The 25,112-nt window shown below is 52.6% G+C and overlaps 1 protein-coding gene and 1 long non-coding RNA gene across 3 annotated transcripts in view; one reads left to right on the forward strand and one right to left on the reverse strand.

Moving 5' to 3' along the window:
* The window catches only part of PEPD (peptidase D), a 109,622-nt gene that overhangs the window by 27,625 nt on the left and 56,885 nt on the right, over positions 1 to 25,112 (forward strand). For both annotated transcript variants that reach the window (XM_077855872.1, XM_077855873.1), the window contains 3 exons: positions 8,173 to 8,217; positions 17,366 to 17,441; positions 18,417 to 18,463. In XM_077855872.1, coding sequence (XP_077711998.1) covers positions 8,173 to 8,217; positions 17,366 to 17,441; positions 18,417 to 18,463 — 168 coding nt within the window. The remainder of the gene's footprint in view (positions 1 to 8,172; positions 8,218 to 17,365; positions 17,442 to 18,416; positions 18,464 to 25,112) is intronic.
* On the reverse strand, positions 9,862 to 19,200 carry LOC144288291 (uncharacterized). Its single transcript, XR_013356256.1, has 3 exons — positions 19,130 to 19,200; positions 16,013 to 18,822; positions 9,862 to 10,156 (listed from the first exon to the last, which is right to left on the reverse strand). It is a non-coding gene; the product is annotated as an uncharacterized LOC144288291 (long non-coding RNA).

Here is a 25,112-nt window from a genome sequence, read left to right on the forward strand (position 1 = left end):
TCCGCGTTCCCATGGGCTGGCCCCTCCGAGGCCGGGTCTCTCTCTGCCTTGGGGGCCGGCCCTGCATGGGAGGACGGAGCCCTCGTGGCCGCCTCACTGACCGGTGCTTTGACCTTAACGAAGCTTGCCGTCGGAGCCTCAGCTCACCCAGGCATAGCGTGCTGTTGCTCGGGCTTGCCCCGGGGGCATAACGGGCTCCTGCTCTCCCCCGGAGCCGGCACGGAGCTGGTGCCCAGTGAGCAGTTGTTCACAAGCACATCCCTGTCAAGCCCTGTTGGCCCCTCAGCCTCAGTCTCCCCATCTGTGCAGTGGGCCAGGTGGGCTTCGGGATCACTGATTCTAAGGCTCTCAGTGCCAGTGAGTTGTGGGTTCTTTGCCTGCCCCCCTGTAGAGGTTTCTGGTGCCAAGAGTGCCTCCCCAGCACCCCAGGAGCAGGTCTGGCCTCCCTTCAGTATGCGGACCTCAGGCTTCGTCCGCTGTTGCTCCGTGGGACCCCCCAGCCCCTGCCAAGAGCCCAGATGAGCCTGCGCTCTGCCAAACCAACCCCCACCCCACCCGGTCGGCGTTCGGCAGCTTTCTTGGAGAGCCAGGGACTGCCTGAACTTTGTTCGTTTTCCCTAGGCACGGGCTGGGCCCTCCCCAGTCTGTAGTCCAGTCCGGATGGGGCTGACCAGGTGGGGTACTCCCCAGCCCTGAGGGAGCCCCCCCCCCCCCGCATGTTTCCATATCCCTGTGTCTTGGCTGATAGACTGCTGGTGAGAGCCCCCCCCCCCCGCGACGTGCCTCTCTGCTTTACAGTCCTCTGGCCTGCCTGGGCTCCTCCCTCCCTTCCCACTGGGGCCCCTGTCGAGCAGCTCGGCCCTCCGGGGTTGCTCTGTTGGGTAGGAGTCTGTGCTGGGTGCCCCTACCCTGCATGCCGGGGGTAGGACTTGGGGCCCCAGCGTCCACCTCCAGCAGTCCGCCAGCGTCTTCCCAGTGGACGCTGTGTTCCCCGGGCTCTGGGTGCAGCTCGGTGCCCTGCCTCCCACTCCCCCTGGCTGCAGGCACCTTGACTCTGTCCCCTCGTGGCTTCTGCCATCGTCCTTGAGGGCAGCTGCAGCTCCGCCACTACATTCCCCTGCCTGCCGCGTCCCCAGCTGTTCACTGGGGATAACAATAGCCTGTTTCCTAAGCAAGGTGAGTCTTGCTCTTGCCCTACTTTCCATCAGTTTCTATCACCGGTTGCTTCTCACTGCCCTAATAAAACATCTTATTCCTGGAAATTTTGGTTTTGACCCTTTTGAACTTCTCTGAAATACCACACAGGTTGGATTTCTTCCTCACTTGCTGTTGCAGAAGTTCAGGTTTGGCCTCTAGGTTGATGTTGATGGGCCTCCCAGCCCACCTTTATCTGTTGGCCTGGGGGAGGAAAGAGCTTATGGTAGAACAGGGGCCTCACCTGTCCACCCAGTCCAGACCCCTGGGCACTGGTCCAGCGGGGGACAGTCAGCCTGTGACCCTCTCTCCAAATGTGGCTCCTCGGGGTTGGCCGCCTCTGGGCCTGTGACCCTGGTGGGGTTGTGGGTTTGGTTCTGGGAGACCTTAGACCTCTCTCAGCCTTCTCAGGTCAGGGGCAGGCCGCTTGGTGCCCACAGCAGGGAGTGTGTCCGGTCTCACAGTGTTGGGGACGGTGGAGAACCAGGAGCAGAGGGCACAGGAAGACAGGAGCGTTGTGGGGGTGGTGGACATGCACTGGGATCTCCCTACGGCCAGGAGCCCCCAGGGTCACCAGGAAGGGTGTCTCTGTCCTCCCTGGGATGAGGGAAGCAGGCAGGGACAGTCTGCTGGGCTTTGTGCTGAGTTTGGGCTCTGGCCCAGGCCACAGCTCCGTGTGTGGCCACACTGGGCCAGGGCTAGCTCCCACAGAAGGTATGGAAGGATCATACACCCCATGGGCTCTGGCTGGAGAGTGGGGTCAGGTGCTCCTACCCCGGTCCTGCGGAGGGCACGGCCAGGGCTGTTCTGTGGCCGAGGCTAGCGGGAGCTGAGGTGAAGAGGGTCGTGGTGCAGTGAGGAGGGTGTGGGGCTTCTCCCTGTGGGTGCCCCCCACGGCTGCCTGGAGCCCCTGGTTCCTGTAGCCTGGGAGAGAGGCAGACATGATGGATCCTTGCTAGCATCTGAGGAGGTAGGCTTGAGAGCAGATTTTCCTGAGACAGAGAGAGAGAGAGAGAGAGAGGCTGACCATGAAGGAAAAGATGATCTGTGGGGGCCAGGTGGCCCGTGGGGGTGCCTTCCTGGCATGAGACCGTTCCCTCCAAAGCAGGCAGACTGCCCAGGAGCCCTGGGCCAGGGCACTGAGTTACGGAGGGCTCAGCTTCGTGCTGTTGTCAGAGAGAAGTGTGGCCGATACTCTTCATCAGCTGGTTATTCAGGATAAGCGTATTTCTTATCTCCTGGCATTTACTTAAATTGCCTTGCATATTTGAAGACAATTGGTTACAAATTAATTCCATTTAAATAAGCAGTTAAATATGAAATTGCTGAATTTGAGGGTTGCTAATGTAGGAATATTAATATTCAAAGATGTGAATTTTTCAACCCAGGAAATGGAGGGACTTTGTTAAAAGCTGATGATCACAACCAAACGCCAGTCTGTGGTGTGGGTGGGGACTTGGCCTTGTGGCTCCTGTTAACTTGCTTATCGAGTTAATATTGGTTAACTTGGGCTTCGTATTATGGTCCGTGGAATCTCCATGAGGAGATAGGAACCCACCCCAGCCCTTAGGAGGGGTGGGCAGTGGGGGCCCCTCGCAGGGCCTGTTCTCCAGCAGACCTCACCTCCTTCCTGGGCTTAGAAACTGCAGGGAGAAGGCCAGGGACTAGGGCAGGAGCGTTGGGGCCCATCCTATTTAATTTTTGTCACCTGGCCGCCAGGCCGAGCCCACCAGGGGATTACCCTAAGCTTCCAGGACACCTGCTTCCCACCCTCATAGGCAGGGTGGGTTTGTTGTTGTTTTTACCCAATTGATACACGCTCGTCGTAGAAAATGCTAACCAGTGCAGAGGCAAAAGCAAGGAATATCCAGATTTCATCACCCCAAGTTAAACCCCATCAACACCGTGGGGAGTGTCTTTTGGACTCTTCTCTGTGTGTGTCTGGAATGTTTCTCTGAGTATTTCTGTATCTGAGTGCCCTTTCGTGCGAGTCTTTGTGTTTTAAGGGTGGATCTTTCTGTATTAGTCTAAGTGTATGGCTGTGTGGGTGTGTCGACATGTCTGTGTGTTGCGTGTACATCTGTGTGTGTGTGTCTGTGTCTCTTCCTACGGGCGTGCCTGCCTGTGCGTGTGTTCATCTTACCTGTGGTGTTTGCACCTGTGTCTGTGTGCTGGGTCACTTTGCCGCTCACGTGTCCAGTAGGTGCATGTGTGTATGTGTACGTACATTTTGTAAAGTGAAATTTTACTGCTGTGTTTGCCTGCCGAGTAGATAGGCCATTGCTTTTCCTAACGTCAAAGTGACATTTGGGGAAATGGGAGGCAGAGTCTGCGTTGTCGTCTTGATATATGTCATCTGCTGCTCTGTTCTTGACTCTGAACCATGCTGGCTGCCTGTGGTCTCTTTCATATTTCACAGGTAGGGCTTTGATTCTACAACATTTCAGGTGACTTTGAGTTAGTCTTATTTGTGTAGTTAGGAGTTCTGAAAGCTTTGGAGGTCTGGAATCCTCCCAGCCTGTTAATGCCCCCTTCCCACTTCTCTCCTCTGTCCTTCCTTCGTCAGTGGGCTCAGCCAGCAGTGGGGGTGCCAACTGCACAACCACGGCGTTAGAGAAGTATTTTCAAACACTGGCAACAGGGCCATGGAGAGTCCCTGCTTGGTCACGAGTCACCATGCCCTGCATTTAATATCCTGACCTGAGATGGAGCAGGGCTCAGAATCCAGAGGATTGAAGGCTTGCCCCAGCTTCTCTGCCAAGGCCTATATTTTGTTTGTGTCGGGCCATGCTGTGCTTCCCCAGCTCTCTCAACACCAGCTTGAGCTCGGGGTCATACATGATGTGCCCCCAATCTGATCTTTTTGTCTCCTGGGGCCCCCTTTTCAATTATGGTTATCTTGTTAAAGAACAACTTTTGGCTTTATAGATTTTTCTTTATTTTATGTTTGCCTTTTGTTTCATTGATTTCTGTGCTTTTTAATTCCCTTTTAATTTCTTTAGGTTTGTTCTTTCTCTAGCTTCTTGAGAGAGAAGAAAGGAACATTTTTGCGATGGGAGCTTAGATCATTTGTTTTCAGTGTTCTTTTCCACTAAATAGATACATTTAGAGCTATCAGTTTTCCTCTGGGCATTGTTTACCTGCATTTCACCAGTTCTGATAGTTCATGCTTTTATTTTCTAATTTTGTTTGTTTTTTTTTTTTTCAATTTTTATTTATTTATGATAGTCACAGAGAGAGAGAGAGAGAGGCAGAGACACAGGCCGAGGGAGAAGCAGGCTCCATGCACCGGGAGCCCGATGTGGGATTCGATCCCGGGTCTCCAGGATCGCGCCCTGGGCCAAAGGCAGGCGCCAAACCGCTGCACCACCCAGGGATCCCTATTTTCTAATTTTGTTATTTGTTTTTTGAATGGGTCTTTGGAAGTGTATTGCTTAATTTCCAAATGAATTGGTATTTTACAATTTTCCTTCTGTTACTGATTTCTAGTTTAATTCTACTGTAATCAGTGAGCGTTTTCTGTATCTCAGTGCTTTGAAAATTGTTGAAACTTTCAGTGTACGATGACTATGATAAATGTTTCTTGTGTGCAGCATTGAACGAAAGTGGAGAGGAAGGACTTTGTTCCCCATCTTAGGGTAAAGCTTTTCATCTTTGACCATTAACTATGATGTAGGCTGTGTGTTTTTTGTAGATACCTTTATCAGGTTAAGGAAGTTCCTTTCCCCAGTTCATTGAGTGTTTTTATCATGAAAGGTTGTTGGATTTTGTAAGATACTTTTTCTACATCTTTGTGGTTTTGTTCTATATTCTGTTATTATGGTGTATTATATTGATTACTTTTGTCTATTGAAGTAACCTTACATTCCTGAGATAATCCAACTGGATCATTATATGTTGATGGATTTTGTTAGTATTTTGTTGAAGATTTTTTCTTTGTGTGTGTGCGCCAATGTTCATAAGAGATTTCCATGCATAGCTTCTTGTGATGTCTTGGTTTTGGAATCAGGGTAATCCTGAGTTTGTAGAATGAGCTGAGAAGTGTTCCTTCCTCTTCTAGTTTTTAGTAAGAGTTAGTGAAGGATTGGTGTTAACTCGTTTTAAAACATGTGGTATTCATGATGAAGGCATTTGATCCAGGGCTTTTCTTTGTGAGAAGGTTTTGATTACTAATTCAGTCTCTTTACTTGTCATAGGTCTATTTGGATTTTTTTTCTTGTATCAGTTTTGGTAGTTTGTGTCTTTAGGAATTTGTCTTTTTCATCTTGGTTATCTAGTTATTGCCATATAGGTCATTATATTCTCTTATCATACTTTTAATTTTTTTAAATCAGTAATAATATATCACCTCTGGTCAGTAACTTGAGCCTTCTCTCTGTTTCTTGGTTAGTCTAAAACTATCAATTTTTCAGTCTTTTCAAAGAACCAATTTTTATTTCATTGATTTTTCTCTATTGTTTTTCTGTTCTCTATTTCACTTATTTCTGCTCAAATCTTTGTTATTCTGTTCCTTCTGCTTGCTTTGGGTTTAGTTTCCTCTTCTTTTTCTAGTTTTTTTTTAAAAAAGATTTTTATTCTATTTGTGAGAGAGTTAGAGTATACACATATGTGGGGGGAGAGGGGCAGAGGGAGAGAGAGAGAGAGAGAGAGAGAATCCTGGCAGGCTCCACACTCAGTGCGGAGCCTGACGTATGGGGCTCGATATCAACCCTGAGATCATGAGCCGAAATCAAGAGGCTGTTGCTCAACTGAATGAGCCACCCAGGTGCTCCTTCTTTTTCTAGTTTCTTAAGATGGAAGAGTAGGTCATTGGTTTGAGATAACTTTCTTCCTTTTTAACATAGGTATTTTTAGCTAGTAATTTCCTTGTAAGCACTACTTTAGCTACATGCTGTAAGTTTTGGTATGTTGTATTTTTGTTTCCATTTGTCTCAGGGTATTTTCACTCTCCCTTGTGGTTCATTGACCTATTGGTTATGTAAGAATATAAAATTTAATTTCCACAGATGAATTTTTCTTCTGTTACTGATTTCTAATTTCATTCCAGTGTGCTTGGAGGACATACTCAATATGATGTCATCCTTTTAAGTTTATTGGGAGTAGTTATATGGCCTAATATATGATCTATTCTGGAGAATGTTCCATGCACATTTGAGAAAATGGGTATTCTCCTGTAGGGTGGAATAGTCTAGAGATGTCTATTAGGTCTAGTTGGTTTACAGTGTTGCTCAAGTCTCTTATTTCCTTGTCATCTTCCATCTAGTCTTTCCATCCATTACTGGAAGCAGAGTATTGAAGTCTCCAGATATTGAATTATTTATGTCCCCTTCAGTTCTGTCAGTTTTTGATTTATATATCTTGTGTCTTGTTAGGTGCATATACGTTTATAATTATTATGTCTTCTTCATGAATTGATCCTTTTATTTGTATAGAATGTCCTTCTTTATCTTTAGCAAAATTTTTTGTCTTAAGCTTTGTTTTGTCTGATGTTAGCAGTGTTCCAGCTCACTTTCGGTTTCTGTTTGTGTAATACATCTTTTCTCCTCCTTTCACTTGCAACCTCTTTGTGTCTTTGACTCTAAAGTGTGTATTTTTAGAGCATTTCCTCGGATCATATTTCTTTTAATTCCTTCTGTGAATCCTTGCTTTTTAATTGGAGAATCAAATGAATTTACATCTAAAGTGATTACAGATAAGGAATCACTTCCTTCTGACATTTTGTTAGTAGCTTCTCTATGTCATATGTCAAATTTGTTCCTCAGCCTCTCCATTATGACTTTCTTTTGTATTTAATTGACTTTTTGTGGTACATGGTTTTTATTCCTTTCTTATCTCCTTTTCTATATGTTTTTAATTATTTTCTTAGTTGTTACCTGGGGGATTATGAATGACCTCTTAAACTTATGACTGCCTACTTGGCATTAATGTCACCTTAATTTCAGTAGCATACAACAACCTTGTTTCTGTATGGTTGCATGTTGTCCCCTCCTTTGTGCTGTTGCTGCATACAGATGGCATCTTCACATGTTCTGTGGGTCAGTACAAATTTACAATTATTGCTTTATGCAGTTTCCTCTTAGGTCAGAGAGGAGGACAAAAAAAATACATTAGTCCTGTCTCTGTACTTGCCTGTGTAATTACTTTTCTCAATGCCCCCCCCCCCCTTTTTTTTCATGTGGTTTCAAGTTACTCTCGTGTTCTTTCACTGAAGTCTGAGAGATTCCTTTTAGGACTTGTGGTAGGATAAGTGTTCTAACAATGAACTCTTTGTTTTTGTTTATCTGGGACCTTTTTAATTTTTCTTTCATTATAGAATATTTCTTTCTAATCATAGCTTTGCTGGATATAGAATCTTGGTTGACACATCTTTTTTTTTTTTTTTTTCATCCTACTGCCTTTTGGCCTTTATGGTTTCTGATAAGAAATCAACTATTTATCTTATTGAGAATTCCTTGTATGCCATGCTTTTTTTTTTTTTTTTTTTCTCTTACTGTTTTCAGGATTTTGGCTTTGTCTTTTGACAGATTATGATATGTCTGAATGTGGGTCTTTTGAAATTTATCCTTTTGGAGTTTATTGGGCTTTGTGGATGTGTAGATTAATGTTTTTCATTAAATTGGTGAAGTTTGGGGGCTTTCCCCACCAGATTCTTCTTTATCTTTCTCCTTTTTTTCTGGGACTCCTATTGTGTATATGTTGGTATACTTGACAAAGGAGACCATGGCTGCTAGGTCTGCTTAGCAAGAGTAGAGGATGGTGTTTTGCAGCCAAGCAGCTTGTTCTCCAACTAACTGTGCTTAGACAACTTGGCCTGGCTGCAAGGCTGCTGGAGGAAGTGAACAGCAGGCCTTCTATGGGCCAGAGGGTCATGAGGAGGGCTTGGGGCCCTCTCTTGGTATGTCTTGAAAGAGGTATTTCTGGCTGGGAGATGATAGACCATTGAACTAATAGGCTTGATTTTTTTTTTTTTCTCTACAGGTTTAATGTCAACAACACCATTCTTCATCCGGAAATTGTGGAGTGGTGAGTATTGCCTGTGGCTACTTTGGCTGTTTATTGTGCTCCACTTAGGAAGCTGAGAGACCCTGCTGTTGCCACCTGCTCCATCTCAGAAAGCCCCTCAGACAAGATGGTCCCCCAAACAATGCTCATCTCTTTTTTTTTTAATGTGTCAGTTGGTCTGTTTTTCAGAAAAGGCATGAGTCACTTGAATGTCAATTAAATTTCTCTTATCTTTTCCTTTATTTAGGAGTCTTTAAAAAATCTTCTACTATAAATGAGCCACACTTATATAGCTCAGAGTAGATAATGAAAAGAGTAAAAATAAACATCATACATAATCCTATTACCAGAAAGGTAAACATATTTTCCTCATGTTGGGTCTGTGTCCTGACAAGTTGGCATCCTGTTGTATGTGTTCTTAGGTTGCCTGCTTCCCTCCCTTGCTGATACTGGCAGCCTGTGCATACCTGCAGCATAATTGGTTTCTGTTAGGTCACAGCAAGGCATCACCTTCTCAGCTTGGGCATTATCTCTGTGGGCCCTGGGAGTGGCCCTCCAATTCTGATGTGCCACCAGTTTTCTTCCTAAGCTGTCAAGTTGCTCTTTGATAGCAATGAAATATCTCTTGTTTGTTCTATATCTGCACTTATTCTGAATATAGAGAGAAATGAAGCAGGGCCTTTGGCACGTCCTCACTTGAAATGGGGAGGTGTGTGGACTTTTCATGTCTGACGCTAAGACCATGTGGTCATGTTTCCCCATCTAGTAGGGAGATCTCGCTCCTCTAGCCTTGGAGTTTGGGAACCCTGTGAGGGGAAGCACAGTCAGGAAGGAGGAGAGGACGATCCAGGCCTCAGGCCTACTTGTTCATAGGCAGTCTGACAGGCAACGGCTGGGTTGGCTGTGGTGTCAGCTTGAACTTTGTCTTAAGAGAAATGGGAACCATGGGAAACCTTTGAAGGATTTGAGGAGAATGATAAGGTCATGTTTGCATTTTAAGCAGTCATTTTAGCCTCAGACTGGAGACTCAGTTGTAGGGCAAGAGAGGTAACAGGTTGCCAGTTAGGGGGCTGCTGCAGGGTCCAGGTGGCAGTGAAGGGTGATGTGACAGTTGAGAGTAGAGTGGTGATTAAGGGGAACACCCTGGGCGGAGCTGACTGTGACCTGAGTAAAGGGTGGAGTTGAAGGTGACTCCAGTTTTTTGTCTTCCAACAGCTGGGTAGCATGCCACTGGGATGGGGAGGGCTGGCAAGAAAAGGTGCTGTGGCAGATCAGGGACTTATTTGGGGCATGCTGAGATTGAGGCAGGCCAGAGGTGGAAATCTGAGTGCCGTCATAGGCATCAGTGCTGACCGTGGGAGCGCTGGAGGGCAGCCGCATAGGGTCTGAGGATGGCGCCGGTGTCCTTTCAGCACACAGCCGCCTTTTCTTGTTTTTATAAAGTAACAGATGCCAGGCCCATCTGTAGCTCCCTGTTGACAGAAGAATAAATCCCAGATACTCAGGAATGGTCCCACACCCACTTACGCCCCCGCCTGTGACATTCCCTCCTGGCCACTTACAGTTGGGTGTTCTGGAGACCATACTGGGTGGTACGCTTCAGCATCTCCCAAGGAATAAGTCATTAGTTTGTTACTTTGGAACAAGCATGCTTTAATTCTAGTGACATTTCCAAGGCTCTGAGGTGGATTCCACATTCAAAAGAATACCCCCCAACTTTATCAAAGCCAGCAGCAGAAAGGACTTATTTGGCATTTGATGGCAGTAGAACTATTTTAGAAATGTCACATTGTCCTTACTGCCTCAAGGGTGTGTTTTAATAGCGTGGGTGCTCGCCTCTGTAGTGACTGCAGTCGTTCTCGAGTGAGATCCATGGTGGTCACGATCACTGCTCTAAGTGAAGGATGGGTTCTGGGTGGAATGGCAGGCTGGCCCCTCGTTTACGGAGAGCAGGTTTTCCCTGTCATGAAATTATGATTCACTGACACATTTTTGGCACCTGTGTCCTCAACGCTTTCATTACCCCCTCTGTCTAGACCCCATTAGAGTGGCTGCCTGGGGTGATAGAAAAATCCTCCACAGGCAAATCCAAACTCTAACCCCAGCCCGCCATCCTCACTTGATTGTTCTGAGCCTCAGTTTCATCTGCTAGTGGCGATGCAGTAATACCTAACTTGCGAAGAGTCACCAAGTATCTTGGACCATTCAGGCTGCCATAACAACTTACCATAGAGAGTGGCCCATAAATAACAGAAATGTATTTCTCACCATTCTAGAACCTGGGAAATCCAAGATTGAGGAGCTGGCCGTCTCAGTGTCTGGTGAAAACCCACTTTCTGGTCCTTAGATGGCTGTGTTCTCACAGCCTCCTCCCAAAGGCAAAAGAGACGGGGAGCTCTCTGGGGTCTTTTATAAGGGCACCAATCCCATCACGAGAGCTCTGCCCACATGACCTGTTCGCCTCCCCAAGGCCCCTCCTGTGAATGCCAACACATTGGAGGTTAGGTTTCAACATATCAGTTTTGGAGGGTGACACATACTCAGCCTATAGCACTGAGCCTTGGATTCCTCACGTGCAAAGCAGAAGTGCTCTCCCTTAATGAATGATGGCTCAAGGCTTGAATGAAAGCAGAAGTCAATCAAGTGTTAACTCAGCTTAGTACAGTGTCTGTCGCCTTTTGAGACATCTGTAAGATACGGTGCTAAACACTTGACATCCGTCCCCTTATTCAGAGAGGTATGCTGTTTCTGCCCTAAGCTAGGTGCTCTGATTATCCCCATTCTGCAGATGAGGAAGCTGAGGCACAGGGAGGGGATTTGCCCAAGAAAAAGGCAGGAGGATGGTTCCAGGGTCTTGTGTTGCTCCTTGTGTATCTGACGGGCACCCTGGAGCGGTGGGAGGGGGTTTTGGCTGAGTTTCAGCCGTGCCCTCCGGCCTCTTGGCCACGGAGACGAGGCATACTCAGAGGGCCTGGCGTGGCTCTTGTGTGAGGCCAGCGTGTGGTGAGGTGGGGGCGGGGGGCCGAACAGCTGAGCCGGCTCCAGCTCCATACCCCCTGCCACTCATGTGCCCCAGCTCCCAGTCAGCGCTGGGCTGGGGGGCTGGGGGCTGGGGGCCTGGGATTCCTTCTGGCCTGATGGAGGTAAGGAGCAGCCCCCCCGGCACAGAGGATGCTTCCGTCCTCATTGCTGTTTTGGATATCACTCATTTCCTTTCTGCGACTGCTTTATTGTTTCCCATCCTCTCAAGCAGTGCTTTTTGATTTCCGGTAAATTCCTCTATAATCGCACTCTCCCCCAGAAACAGGAGATCATAACCGATAATTTCTTTTCTCGTGCTGGGTATTGCAGTTCGAATGGGGAGGTCAGAAGTTGAACCTTAAGAGCAGGCGTCTCACTTCCATAATTTAGGCTGTGCTTCCACTCTCCTGTTCCACAGCTGATTAAATTGATCTGAAGTTAGGTTAGGAAGTAAAGGGAGATACTTTTGTAGAGTCTTAATAGCTCAGCACCTTGGATTCCGGTTAAGTACCTCTGGAAGCATCACAGAAGAACAAGCATGTCAGCAACCGCCGTGTGCCTTCTTGGGTTTTCAAGTGAGTCTGTGTTAAATTGAGTCACACGCCGATTTTAGAACTGTTAATTACACAGAGCGAAGGTGTCCTGCGTGTATTAATCACGCAGTGGAATAACACATCTGTTTCTACTTCCCTGCCTTTGTGTGCACGGGAGACGGTGAGGTGTGGATGGTTCCGGGGCAGGAGCGCGGCAGGATCCTGCGTCCTGGGTTAATGTGTCCCAAATTAGAAAAGATACGTGGATGATGACCTAGATTCTTGGTGGGTGTGTATGTGTGTGTGTGAGAAAAGTATTCCAGTTGGGTTGCTGTCTTTGTCTCCTGAGGAATAGATGTTTAACGCCACGTTAACAAGAAAGCCAGGTAGACGGGGTGTCTGAGGGCACGGTGAGGCCTTGAATGACCGTGCGCCAGGAGGTAGGAGGTGGGATGTGGGCACCTCAGACAGAGAGGAAGACAGGGCACAGCGAGGTGGACCCTCCCAGGCCTCCGCTGAGTGCAGCCCACGTCTGCTTGGCCCACGTCCAGTCTCAAGCACACTTAGCTCACTGCTGAGCGAAACCACCGTTTTCTTCATGGCTCTCATTTCTTCGAGAGGACTTATTGGTTGAGCCTCCCGAGGATATATAATTCCAAGGAGCTCTCTCGTTTCTGTCCCCTCCTGTTGTTGTTCTGGGATTTTATCCTTTGCAGCACCAGGTCATGGGGAGTGGAAGGAAAGGACATGGGCTGCCCTGGCCTTGAGGCCCTGCCCGCCTGCCACAGGCCCATCCCCCTTGCACGTTCATCTCCAGGAGAGAAGGAATCTCGTCCCTTCCAGTGGCTTTTGTTCACCACGGCGGCACTTGGATGCTTAGAGACTGATTTTGGATATACTTCATCCTGTCTTGCTACTATTTTAATCAGCAGCAGAGTCATTCAGACCTCAGCTAATTAATGTCTTAATCCTGAGTTTAATGCCCAGAGGCTGTTTTGTGACCTATGCATATTTAAGGGGGAAAAAAAAACCCAGATTGCACAAATAAATCTCAGCCTTGTCCAGTTTTTGACATTTCTAGCCTGTTGCAGGGGATGCTGGGCCTGGCCTCTCCTCCTCCTCCTCCCCTGCCTGTGGCACTGCCTGGGTATGATGATGGTCAGGGGCATGGCCACAGGCCTGGGGACTCTGCAGGAGTCCCCGCATCACCTGCACGTCTGCCACCTCCTTTTTCCAGTCCAAGAGCCTGAGCCATTTTCGGCCCAGACTTCTTAACTGCATACATGTCGTCCTGTCCCAAGCCTGGGTCCTCTGATCCTCGTGGAGGAGGTGGCCTTGATCCTTTCCTGGAAATAGAGGACTTGCAGATCCTATTTCTTACCGCCATCCCACACATCCTGGAGCCAAGCAAGGCCAGGGCTGAGCCTGACACCAGGCGGCCCTCCCTCTGCAGGCCCCTGGGACAACAGAAGTTGGACCATGGCAAAATCCCTGTTTCCTCATCTTTTCATGTCCAGGAATAATAGAAGTAGCCTCGTCAAACTCAGCACAGTCAGTCCTTCCTGAAGATAGAGGGAAACTGAATACTGGAAAGTCTTATTTTTTACAGTAATCTTAAAAACCATTTCTGGTGCTTGTGTCCTGGAGATACTGGGCCAGGCTGGACACCTGGCACCTGGACAGGACTTAGGCCCAGAGTGCCCTGTGGGTAATCAGGTGAGCCAGCACGCAGCAGATGCCTGTTCTCAGGGCCTTTTAAAGCTCGGATTCAGTTGGGCCAGGCTGATTTTGTTGGAGAACCAACTGCCTTTGTGGCATAATTTGTCCTGGTTTGTTTGACGGGTTGTGTGTGTGTGTGTGTGTGTGTGTGTTTTTTAACGTGACTTAAAAATAAGTTCTGAGTAAATCAGGTAGAGGCCTCGTTTTTCATCTTCCTCCAATTCAAATTGGGAAAGAAAGCAGGCCTCAGCATCAGTGGTTGGAGGTTCTTGCATCTCTGATGGGAAGAGAGTGTGGTTTGGGCACCACGTCTCCTTGGAGGAGAGGTCGGCGGCCTGTTTTTCCCAGCCCCTCTGCAGATCCGGGTGCTCTTGCTGCAGGGAGGGGCTGAGGGGAGAGCCCATCATGCAGTTGGCTCCTGGGGTTCAAATCCTGGGGCTGCCTCTTCCTAGCCGCGTGGCTCAGGGCAAGGCCGTGGCTGTGGCAGTTTGGGCTGCTGGAGCCTGTGCAGGGCAGGCCTAGCTAAGCGACATCCCACCCTGGCTGCCAAACTCCCCAGGGTGGAGTGGAGGAAGCCTCTTTTTCTTTTTGAAAAGAGCCATGAGCTCTCAATTTGGGCAGTAAGGTGTTTTCCAGGTTTGGTGCAACGCCCAGGTACTATTTCTAACCCTGATTCCTGCGTGTCTGTTTTGGGCCAAGCCCTTGGGGTGCTGCAACTCTGCCTTCCAGGACCACGGCCTTCTGGGGAGGAGACTTAAATGTAAGAGAAGTCAACGCATGGTGGCTCTCTGAGGATTCCTGTAGATTGCCCTGGAACTGTAGGGAAGGGGTACGAGGTGTGGGTCAGGTGGGAGCTGGAGGTGAAAAGGCCTGCGCGGAAGAATCACTGCGGGGGTGAGTGCAGGCAGGTGTTGGAGACAGGCATGGGAAGCCTCAGGAGCAGTCGAAATCCATCCCAAGGACATTTAGAGGCCCCCAAAGCTTTTAAGCAAGGAAAAGCATGGTTACATTTGTGTTTCTTAAAGATCCTCAGCCACTGTCCGTGAGCAAAGAGGCCTGGAGGCAAGAAGAGACTGGAGAGTTGTCCAGGCTGAAGGCAGTGGGGTCTGGATGGAGGGACACGGAGGGTGTGAGAGAGGTTGTAGAGGTAGAACTGCAGCCCTTGGTCATCACTTGGATGTGAGAGCAATGGGCAGATGCCAGGAAGGTGGGATGCCCTGCAGGTGTCTGTTTAAAGCAGCAGGGTTGGGGTGGAGCTGTGGGCTGAGCTGGAGGCACCTGGAGGACCTACAGGTGGAAGCACAACTGAGAGGCCTGTGCCAGAGATGGGGGTGGGGGGTGGGGTGGTTTGGGAGCAGGAGAGGGAGATGGAGGGGGGGTGGCAGCCCAGTGGTGCCAGAGGAGGCAGGGCTCTCTGTGCTGCTTCCTCTCAGCGGTCACGGAATGCCTGTGGATTTGGCAGCCTGGGGTCCTTCTCCCACACATTGGTGAGAGGGGGGCTGGCGGGGTGGGGTGGGAGGCTGAAGGAGAAGAGTGGGGTGTGGGAGGAGATGGAGGAGAGGTCTGAGATAGAACACGAAGCTGCTCCCACTCCCCTCCCAAAGCAGCGACGGCTATGGTCTCCCATCCAGAAATGTGGTGGAGTAGCTGGGGATAGAGCTTGCCCGGAGGAGGAAGGCGAGGAGGTGGGTGTGGTCACGGGGGCCAGGTGGGCTCCAAGCCCAGGCGTGTGTTGGGGTGCTGAGCCGGAACCACCCCTTCCCTTGTAAGTGGGTGGGTGGAGGGGAAGGCTTGGAGTTAAGGGGATAGAGAGGAGTTCATTCGTGCACTGAGAAGGGGAGGAGGCCCGAAGAGGGGGTGGGGGGATCTTAGGGAGATAAAGTTGAAAGGAGCCCTCCTGCCCTCGTGCCCCCATGCAACTCCTAGCACAACTGGGACGGTGCCGAGGCTGGTGGGGCTGACGACGGGGAGCTTGCCATCTCATGCGCGCTGTTGCAGACTTTCCTGCAGGCCTGGTGGCCCGGGCTCATGCCTGCAGCAGGCACAGGCCCCGGCTCAGCCCTCGTGGGGGTTTGGCCAAGCCCATGTGGGTGTGTGGGCACAGCACCTAGGGGTCTGAAATGTTGGCAAGGGTGGTGGCTGGCAGGATGCACCAGCGATCTCAGCCGAATAGAGGGGCAGAGGGCTGGAGGTGGGCACAGCCTGCGCCCGGTTCCCACCTGTGTTGTTGCTCTGGTCATCCCTGCGGTGGAGAACAGAGGCCCACTCCCCACTTAGCAGGACTCGGCAGGCAGCAGTGAGGAGCGAAGCACCAGGGGCTGCTAGGCTACCCTGTGAGTGGATTTGGACCTCGGGAGCTGAGCCGCCCAGGCTTTGGACCCTCACCTCCAGGGCACAGGAAGCAGCTTTCTGTTTCCCAGGTGGCACTGCGCCCAGCCCCCCTGGTGGAGAGAGACACCTTATGACTATCAAGAGCCAGGCGTCAGGCTTCAGGGCCTGCTTCCTCAAGAAAGGAAGGATATTTGTTTGGAAAAAAGTCTCACCGGGCTGAGGGGCTTATCTTTTCCACATTCCCCAGAAGGTTTTACGGTCTTAGGAGGGCGTCACGGTGCTGCAAGATGCCTTCGTCACTTCCCCGTGACAGATGGCTGGCTGTCCCAGCTGGATGGCACCATGGAGACAGTGTGAGTCACTGGCTGGCTTGGGCTGCTTCTGTGACGTCCCCAGAGGTTCGCTGCCTCTGATGGAGGTGGGAGCACCTCCGCTGCCATCCTTGGCCTTGGTCAGGCTTCAGGGCCCTGCTGACAGCGACTGAACGGAGGGGCGGGCACTGGTCTACCATCGTCAGACACTCTGGCCCTGCTCGTCTGCGGGGTGCCCGAGTGTGTTTTCTGCGTGAGAGGGAGAGGTAGTGGAGGTGCGTCACCCTGTGTAAAGGAGGTGGAGCTGGCCAGGGGGCATGCACTGGGGACGCTGGGCTGCCGCTGAAATGCCCATGGCCTGGAGTTGCTTATCTGAAGCGGAGGCTGAAAACAAATATTTACGTGGCTTCTCTAGCTGAGTCTTACTTGGCAATGAGGTTGATTGCAAAGACCAGGGACCTAACCAAATTTGGACAATTTAACATGAATTTATTGAGCGGGCCCCAGGACCCCTGGGAATCTAGTTGCTAGAGGCAGAGCTGAGTCTGGGAAGGACAGCAGGGCCTCTTGGTTGCACCTGCCTGCCCCGCACAGCTCCCCTCTCTTGTCTCCTCCTCTCTGTACACCTGCCGTTTCCACATTCTTAGCTGTACTCCTGGCTGGAAGTGGCTGTTCCCACCCCACCTCCAACCCCTGGGTCCATAGGGGGCCTGACGGGGCCGGGAGATATATTCCTGGGCTGCCCCAAGGGCAGGTGGGTGGGTAGACCTGCCGGTAGACCAGGTGACCTCTTCAGCTACCTGGGCAGAGCCCTGGGAGTCTGCACATGTGATTCAGGTCCGGCAGCCTTGCCAGGTAGATTCTATCCCCATGTTGTGGATGGGGAAATGGAGTCTCAGTGAGGCAAGATGTGTCTGGCTGCAGAATCTGGGTTTCTTCGACCACGCACAGTGGTTTCCAGATCTTATAACTAGAACCAGCCTGCACACCCAAGTCTGGCGTTAGATCAGGATGGGCAGTGCTGAGTGCAGTGTGTCACTGCTGGGGCGCGGTGGCCCGTCCTGCCGCCACCCCCACGCCCCAGTGGCCCTTCTGCAGCCTGGCTGGGCACAGGCTGGCTCTGTGCTCCTTCCCAGGCTGTGCAAGGTGTGGTGCACCCCAAAGTCTCCCGGAGGTCGGCCAGGGGTGGGGGTGGGGCGGTCCAGCCAGTCCCTGCTGGGCATCACTGACTTTGCCACTTTGTTCTCTCTGAAGCCGGGTCTTTAAGACGGACATGGAGCTGGAGGTTTTGCGTTACACCAACAGAATCTCCAGCGAGGCGCACCGGGAGGTAAGCGGGGCACAGGCTCCTCGGAGCGCCCTTGTAGCGCGGGTGGGAAAGCAGCATGGCTCTGAGTGGGGCGAGAGGGCCTTACTGAGATGGATGGTCCCGGGGTGGCCCTGTCCCCTGTGCCATGTGAACGGGTAGCAGGTGTCGCTTCTGGCAGAGACCCAGTGGTGGCTCTTTTCTCTTCCCCGATGGGCGCAGGACAGGGACAGCAGGACCTCTGCCCCAGTTCCTCACCTTAAGACACCCACCCCACCCTCTGAATATTTCCCAGCAAGAAGTCCTCACTTCCAGGCGGGTAGGGCTCTCCGTCTGGCACTCCTGCAGTTCCTGCTCCTTTTAAAGGATCTCCCACCCTTACCCGTGATTCAAAGACATTGATTACCGTCCTCTGTTTTCCAAAAACAGCCTCCCTCGCGTGGCTCTTTCCCAACCTTCCCACTTCACCTGAGGAGCAAGAGCAAATAAGGAAGCGTATTTCTCATAGGACGTTCAGGGTGACTGGGAGAGCCTGGCGCCTGCTTAGTGACGGCCACAGCTTTGCATCACGAGACAGATAAGGGTCATTGGTGGGCCACAGTCTCTTGCATGAGTTCGTTTTGTGTGTGTTTTATGACAGCTCAACAAAGGAAACCTTTGAGGATAGGATCGCTGTCTGAGCATTAAGTATTCACCAGACATCTTGGTTAAATCTTGGCCGCCATCCGTCTGCCGCCACCTGAGCCATGTAGCTTGGTGCCGGGTGCTCACGGGCTCCCAAATGGAAGCGCCCCACAGTGGTTTAAATAAACGGTATGGCTCTTGGAGCTTTAAAAAAGTTCTAATTCGTCACATGTCTGCACCACTGTGTGCACATATCATTTTTTCTTTTTTTTTTTTAAGAAGAGATTTCTTTTGAAAAAGAGCTATACATTATTTATAAGGCAGTGTTACTTATCCCCTTAATACAAATGTCTTTGCTTAATATCCATCCTCCAGGTAATGAAGGCCGTAAAAGTGGGAATGAAAGAATATGAGATGGAAAGGTAAGCCGCGGTGTTTCTCTGGGTAAAGATTAAAAGTAAAAAAAAAAAACAAAAAAAAAACACAACAATTTATGTTCTCTGAGCAAGTAAGTACCAGATGAGGCGCTACAGCCCCGCGCGGATTGAGTGGAGACCATGAGCAGGGCTCAGCGCCGGATGCAGGGCGTTTGTCTTCCGACTGTGGCCACCTCCCTGGCTCTGGGCAGTGTCTGATGCTGATGGTCTTTGATGACTTTTCAGGATGGCTTAGTGCCCCATCAATCCACTCTCGGACTCGGTCTCTGCAGTTTGCAGGGAACTTTACCAAATAGCTGCCATGGTGACTCTGAAAGCCGCTGGTAAAGCAGCTTGCCGTTGTCCTGTGTAAACAGTGCCATTACGTCTGCTGTGCTGGGACGACTGGGTCAAGGAACGGTTAAGTGGCTCGTAAAGGGGCACTCCAGTGGCCTCCAGCGAGCCCCTGCCTCCCGCCCACCCAGCCCTTCCTGGGGCGGCCCGGCCGTGATGAGCTCCTCAGCCCGGCTCTGCGACCCAGGGCTCAGCACATGCTGCTCCTGGCTGGAGGAAGCCCTGGGGTCACACCCACACTGCCCCGGTGGCTCTCCTCCCGCCTAGGTCCTGGGGCAGGAGGCCCCCCGTCCAGCATCTCCCCACCAGTGACAGTACCGTCTGGAAGCTCCGCTGGGGAGAGGACATAATGAGAACTGCGTATTTGGCCTCCGTCACCCAGTTCCTGGCACAGAGCTTCTAGAACCCTTCTAGAATTCCTTCAGGGAGAGCGTCCCTATTCACAATAAGCCCCTTTTCAGGCCCCTGAGCGACTCTTCGAAGGTGGGGGCTGGTTGCTAGAGGAACCTCCAGAGAAAGCTTAAACAGGCTGGGGCGGAGGGGTGCAGGGCAGGCATGGAAGCTCCTCGCCCCTTCCCCCCTACCTTGCCCTGGGCACCTGTCTCCTGTTCGCCCTTCCTGAGCTGTATCCTTCCCAATACAGTGGTAATAGAGCGTAAAGCACTTTCCTGAGTTCTGTGAGCCGTTCTAGCCGTTATCAGACCCAGGAGGGGGTCATGGCAACCACCGGTTTATAGCCAGGCTGTCATAAGGGCCAGAGACCTGGACTTGTGACTTGTGTCTGAAGCGGGGACAGGCTTGTGGGACGTGGCCCTTAACCTGGGAGGTCTGTGCTAACTCTGGCAGTTGGTGTCAGAATTAAAGTGTAGGACGTTGAGTTGGTGACCACGGAGAAGTGGAAAATTGCTTGGAGTGAGAAACCCACACGCTTGGTGTCAGAGTGTTGTGAGGACAGAAAAAAAGAGTTGCACCTTTACGGCCACCCGCATTCTGGGCTGCCCCTTCCTACCTGGCCTTGCAGGACCGTGGTGCTGCCTCCCCTTCCCCACTTTGCAGAGCCCACCTGGGTGCCGTCAGGGCCCGCTCTGTGTCCATGTGCCCCTCACAGCCTTTCTGGTCTGCCCGCAAGTTGTCTGCGCAGCGGGCGGGGGGGGGTGGGGTGTTCACCGTCATGTGGCTCGGGGACAGGCATCTTTTTCCGAGTCTAACCCTGAAGGGAGTCCAGTACAGAGGGCGTCTGTATTTCTGTCCTCTTACCCCGGGTAGAAAGAGGTTAATGTGGCTTTGAGGGTCCCCGTTGCTGTGGCGTCCAGGAGGGGACATGGAGCATGAGCTTCATCGAGGACCCAGCTCTGTCGCACTGGAGGAGGATGGGGACGGGCACACAGAGCTGTCCCAGCTTTTGCCTTCACGTGGTCTGCTGCCGCGTGGTGTCTGCTCTGGTAGTCCCAGAGTCCTCGCCCCCGACCAGGATCTGGGACAGGAGTTCTGCGGGGCTGCCTGGGAGGTGGGCTGGGCAGCGGTCCCCCAGACGGGCACTGCCCCACAAATCCGTTCCCAGCTGAATTGGCCCGTGGCTGGTGCCTCGAATAAAAATAACCCAGAAATTAGAGCAGGACTAGCTTGCCCCCGAGTGGAGCCCTGCGGTCTCCTGCGCGCCGGCGGCCTCGTGTCCTCAGCTGCTGGCAGTCCTGCTCCAAAGCTGGCCCCTGGGAGGCACCTGAGCTGCCCTCCCACCGGGGTCCAGAGCCTGAGCCTCTGCAGCCCAGGCTGGCCTGTGCAGCTCTGGCCAGGGGCCCTCGGAATATTCCCCCAGCTCCCTATCCCCTCCCAAAGCCGTGGACGTCTGTTTTCTCTTCTAATGAGAAATTTCAAATACCTATCACCCTCTGCAAAAAAGAAAAAAAGAGTAGGACAGTGAACCTCGAAGTCCCCACCAGGGTTTTTGTCTCCTCTTGTTTGGCTGTGGTATTTAAAACCGAACTGACGTCATGTCAGTTCAGGTGTCAGTGCAGCCGGAGGTATCTCAGGGGTTGGGGACCTTTGCCCTTTACAGGGACCACCATGGCTAACCAGATTACTAATTCCTTAATCTTGTCACTACCTGGCCCACGTCGGTCCATTTGCGTTGGGATCCAGAGGCTGCACGTTGAGTTTGGCTGCTGTGTGAAGGGGCCTCTGTTCAGCTGAGCTCTGGGGACATCGTACCTTTGCCTTCAGACTACTCGGTCCCCCCCCCCGCCCTCCATTCTGTCCCCTGGCCCCACAGCTGTGTCCTCTGTATCAGGGGACACTCTCAGAGGAATGAGCCTGAAGCTCACGCCGGAGCCTCCCTGAGGGAGCCCAGGGGCATTACTTCCACTCCACTGGACACGCCAGGTGTGTGCACTGTTGTGTACCTACTGTATACCTTGCCGCCCGCGGGGCTGACTGTAGGAGGTATGCCATGGAAGCGGTGCCTGCCCTGGGAGCAGAGAGCGGGAACCTTCCTGGGGTGCAGGGTTGGGGGGTTGGGGACTGCGCCCAGGAATAGCTGAGGCAGAGAAGATGTGAACAAGAGACGGAGTCTGTTTCTGAGGGACAGGTGGGCAGGGTGACCTGTGGGGGCAGAGGGTGTCACCCCCAAAAGCGGTGGGAGGTTGGTTGTCCTGGGACATTGTCACGTCTTGGGGTGTCCCTGGCCAGGCTCGAGGAGGGCGCTCCCTACCGCCGGTGCCGCCCAAAGCCCGTGGGGACACTTGCAGTGGTGAGCATGCGGGCTGCTGGCTTCCCTCTGCCCCGAGCCTCCTCCCCACTGGCACATCTCTCTGTCACTGCCCAGGGTGGGTGGGGGGGTGGGGGTGGGCTGCGACACAGTTTGTGGTCTGCGTCCTTGGGAGGCTGGAGGCTTCTTGAAGTCCCGTCTCCTTCATGCGCAGGGTCTGCCCCACAGGTGGTGTCAAGTCTGTGTGGGGGGCGTGGATGGGAGACAGAAGGAAGTGGCCTGAGCTGTGCTTTGCTGTCCTCTGTCCCAACGTGAGCTTTTAGACTCCTTCCTTAACTAGGTGGGGGCTATAAAATCTCCCCTAGCGCAGGTGTTGCTTCGCCGTAGGGTGTGACCGTTTTAGCGCAGGCCACACTGATTCCCGGGGAGGCCCAGGGTGGCCAGACTCCTGTGCAGGCCACCGACCCACAGGGGTCCAAAGAGCATCCGTAGACCCTGCGGGACCTTCTGCCGGGAGCGTGGCCAGCCCCAGCCCCAGCCCCAGCCCCACAGAGGGACACAGGGTCAAGAAGAGCAGGGACTGGTGTGCAGCCGGACTGGAGGCAGGGGGCAGTAGGGGACAGGGGCCGGGGGGCGCTGAGATGGGGCTGATTTTCTCAAAAGAGGGCGCACCATCAAGGCAGTGGGTGCTCAGACTAGGGCTGAAGAGACGCTGGCCGGGAAACCGAGTCCTAAGCCTCATCCCTTTTTGTTGTTTTATTATCAGAGGCTTGTCATAAAATCTTGAGGGCATGCAACACACACACACACACACACACACACACACAAACGAAAAGAAAGCGAGCTGATGGCGTTTATGAAGACCCGTCCTCCTTTGTGCTGTGCCTGTGAATAGGGTTTTCAGAGGAAACGATCATCTTCCGCAATCGAGGTGTGGTAAATTGTGTTAGGCCAATACGACGTTACCGTGCGGGTAAATGGGGCGCTAACAGCAGGGCCCGGTCAGGCGGTGCGTCGCCGCGTCCTGTTATCTCGTGTTAGTGGCGGAACCAGCTTGTGGCCGGCTGGCGTGGGGCCGGCAGCTGGAGCGGTTACCTGCAAACACTAATTTAGAGCATGCTCAATTGGCTGTGTAAGCAGGTCCCGGCTCACATTTGCCACGAGGAGATTAATAACGATGTTTTTTGACAGCCTGGACCTTAATTGAAATTATGTGGTCTTCCTCTCCAGGCTGTACAGGGGGGCGTCCGGGCCTTCCAGGACAGCCTCCGTGCGGGTTGTGCGAGGGCTTTATGAGGCCAGAGGGTCTGTGAGGTGCGTGTGGGGGGGTGAGCACGGCCGTCCTGCTCCCCAGGTCGAGGAGGACCCCGGCCCTGCCTGGAGACCGTCGACAGGGCCTGGGTTTTCTCTGCTCACGCCTCCTGCTTTCTTCCAGGCCTTTATTAATGCAGCGCTTGCCCCCGCGCTGAGGTCTGTGGCCTTTCCCTGCCCTCTGGCCGGATGGAGCAGGGCACCTCCTGGGTGTTCAGTGTGCCCGCGGAGTCCGGGCTGGGCTGCGAGAGGGGGGCCCGGGCCGAGGGCCGAGGGCTGAGGGGAAGGGGTCTCCTGCTCTGACCCTGCACGCCCAGGCACGCACGTACACACACACACCACTGACACCGCACACACTCACCCCAGACATACACTAACACCACCCGCCGACACCACATATACACATACACACACGCACACCCCCACACACACACCACAAATGTGCACACACATCTCCCACCGTCACCACATACACACAGACACAGCACCCACTGGCAGGACACACACATCACAGGCACGCACACACACAGCCACTGCTCCGACACCACACAGTCACTCACTGCCTCGTGCGCACACCGTAGATGTACACACACGTACAGACACCACCCATTGATACCAGACCCTCACCCCCCACGCACCACAGAGCTACACACGCAGACACCACACACCCACCCATACACATGTAGCACCCGCCAGACACACACACAGACACCACCCACTCACCCGTACACACCCCTCCACTCACCCACCCACACACGGACTTACTGACACCACCTGCTGATACACACACACCCCCACACACCTCCACATGCCGTCTCTGTACACATACTGCTACCCCAGCACACTCACACACTGTGGACACATGTATCACACACAGCTGCACCGCCCCCCACACACCACACGCATCATACACACCACACGTATACCCCGCATGTACTGTACATGCACCACAGACACATCACACAGAGACCCCCCAGCACATACCACACTCACATACTGTGCACGTATATACCACACACATACACACCGCACCACACACACCCACGCCTACACACACACACTCCATGTAAGCTGTTGGGTCCCGGGTCAAGTAGTTGATCTTTTTTACTTTACCCACCCTCCGGAGCAGGTTGCAGGACCCTTGATATGTTGTTCAAGCCATTTTTTTTTCCTTTTTTGAGGATTAAAAAATTAAACTCCCGTGAGGATAGTTGGAAGATGGGAAAGTCTATAGGAAACCCCACGACCACAAGCCTGCTAACTCGTGATTATGGCTGTAGGAAGCACAGGCAGCTGACACAGAGAAGGTGCTTTTCCTGCCCCCGCCCCCAAGCCTAGGCCTCACCTGGCACAGTTGACCTCTGAGCTCATCCCTCCCAGCTCCCCGCAGATGTCAGACACCCTTCCCCCCGGTGATGACACTGGCTTCTCTGTTACATCTGCACGGGCTGCACTCTCAGGTCTCCAGAGACCACCGACTCTTCTCAGATTAGCTCCCTCCTCTTTGTCCATCCCTCCTGTAATCACTACCAGGCCATCCCCCAGGTGTGTGGACCTGCGTGGACCCACGTGCCCCCCCCCCAAGGGGGCTCTCCCTGCCTGGTGGGCGGGCATGGTGGTCAGACATGGCCCTGGATGGCTCTGGCCGTGCCCCTCACGGGTCATGCAGAGGCTCCACGTTTCATTGGCGACGGATGTCACCAAAAGGCCCGTAGTTTCCTCCTTCCGGGAAGTTCTGGAGATGTGTCACTTTCGGTTACCTGGGAGTGGTCTGACCTAATGTGGCCTTGGCCTAGGCAAGCCTGGGCATCAGTGAGGCCACCCTCAGGTTACCTTTCCCCGTGAAGGTGCAAGGGTTCCCCTAGGGCATGTGTGGGTGCAGATGGCCTCGGACTCCAAGCCCCCACGGTAAGAGCAGATGCAGTGGGCCTGGTCACCGTCCCGGGCAGTGTCCTGTCCCCTCCGTAGCAGACCTCCTCTCCCCACTGGCCACCTTGAGGGATGAGGCCACGGCACGGCTCGTTCAGAGAGGGCCCGTGGGGACCGTGGGTGTGCGTGTGGCGGAACCTGCCCTTCGTCCTGTGTTGTGAGGTTGATGCAGGTTTCCTGCCAGCACTTCCTCGGCTGTTGGAGACGGGCCACACATGGCTGCCACGAGAGGGGTCAGGAAACCCCCGTCTGTTAGGTACCCCCCTCAGGAAGGCAGCCCACGAACACTGCACCCAGCTGGCCACACTCAGTGAGCTGAGCCCTTCCCAAGAGCCGGGGCCACCGTGGAAGGACAAG

The sequence above is a fragment of the Canis aureus genome, chromosome 1 (genome assembly GCF_053574225.1).
Source record: "Canis aureus isolate CA01 chromosome 1, VMU_Caureus_v.1.0, whole genome shotgun sequence".
NCBI classification, from domain to species: Eukaryota; Metazoa; Chordata; class Mammalia; order Carnivora; family Canidae; genus Canis; species Canis aureus.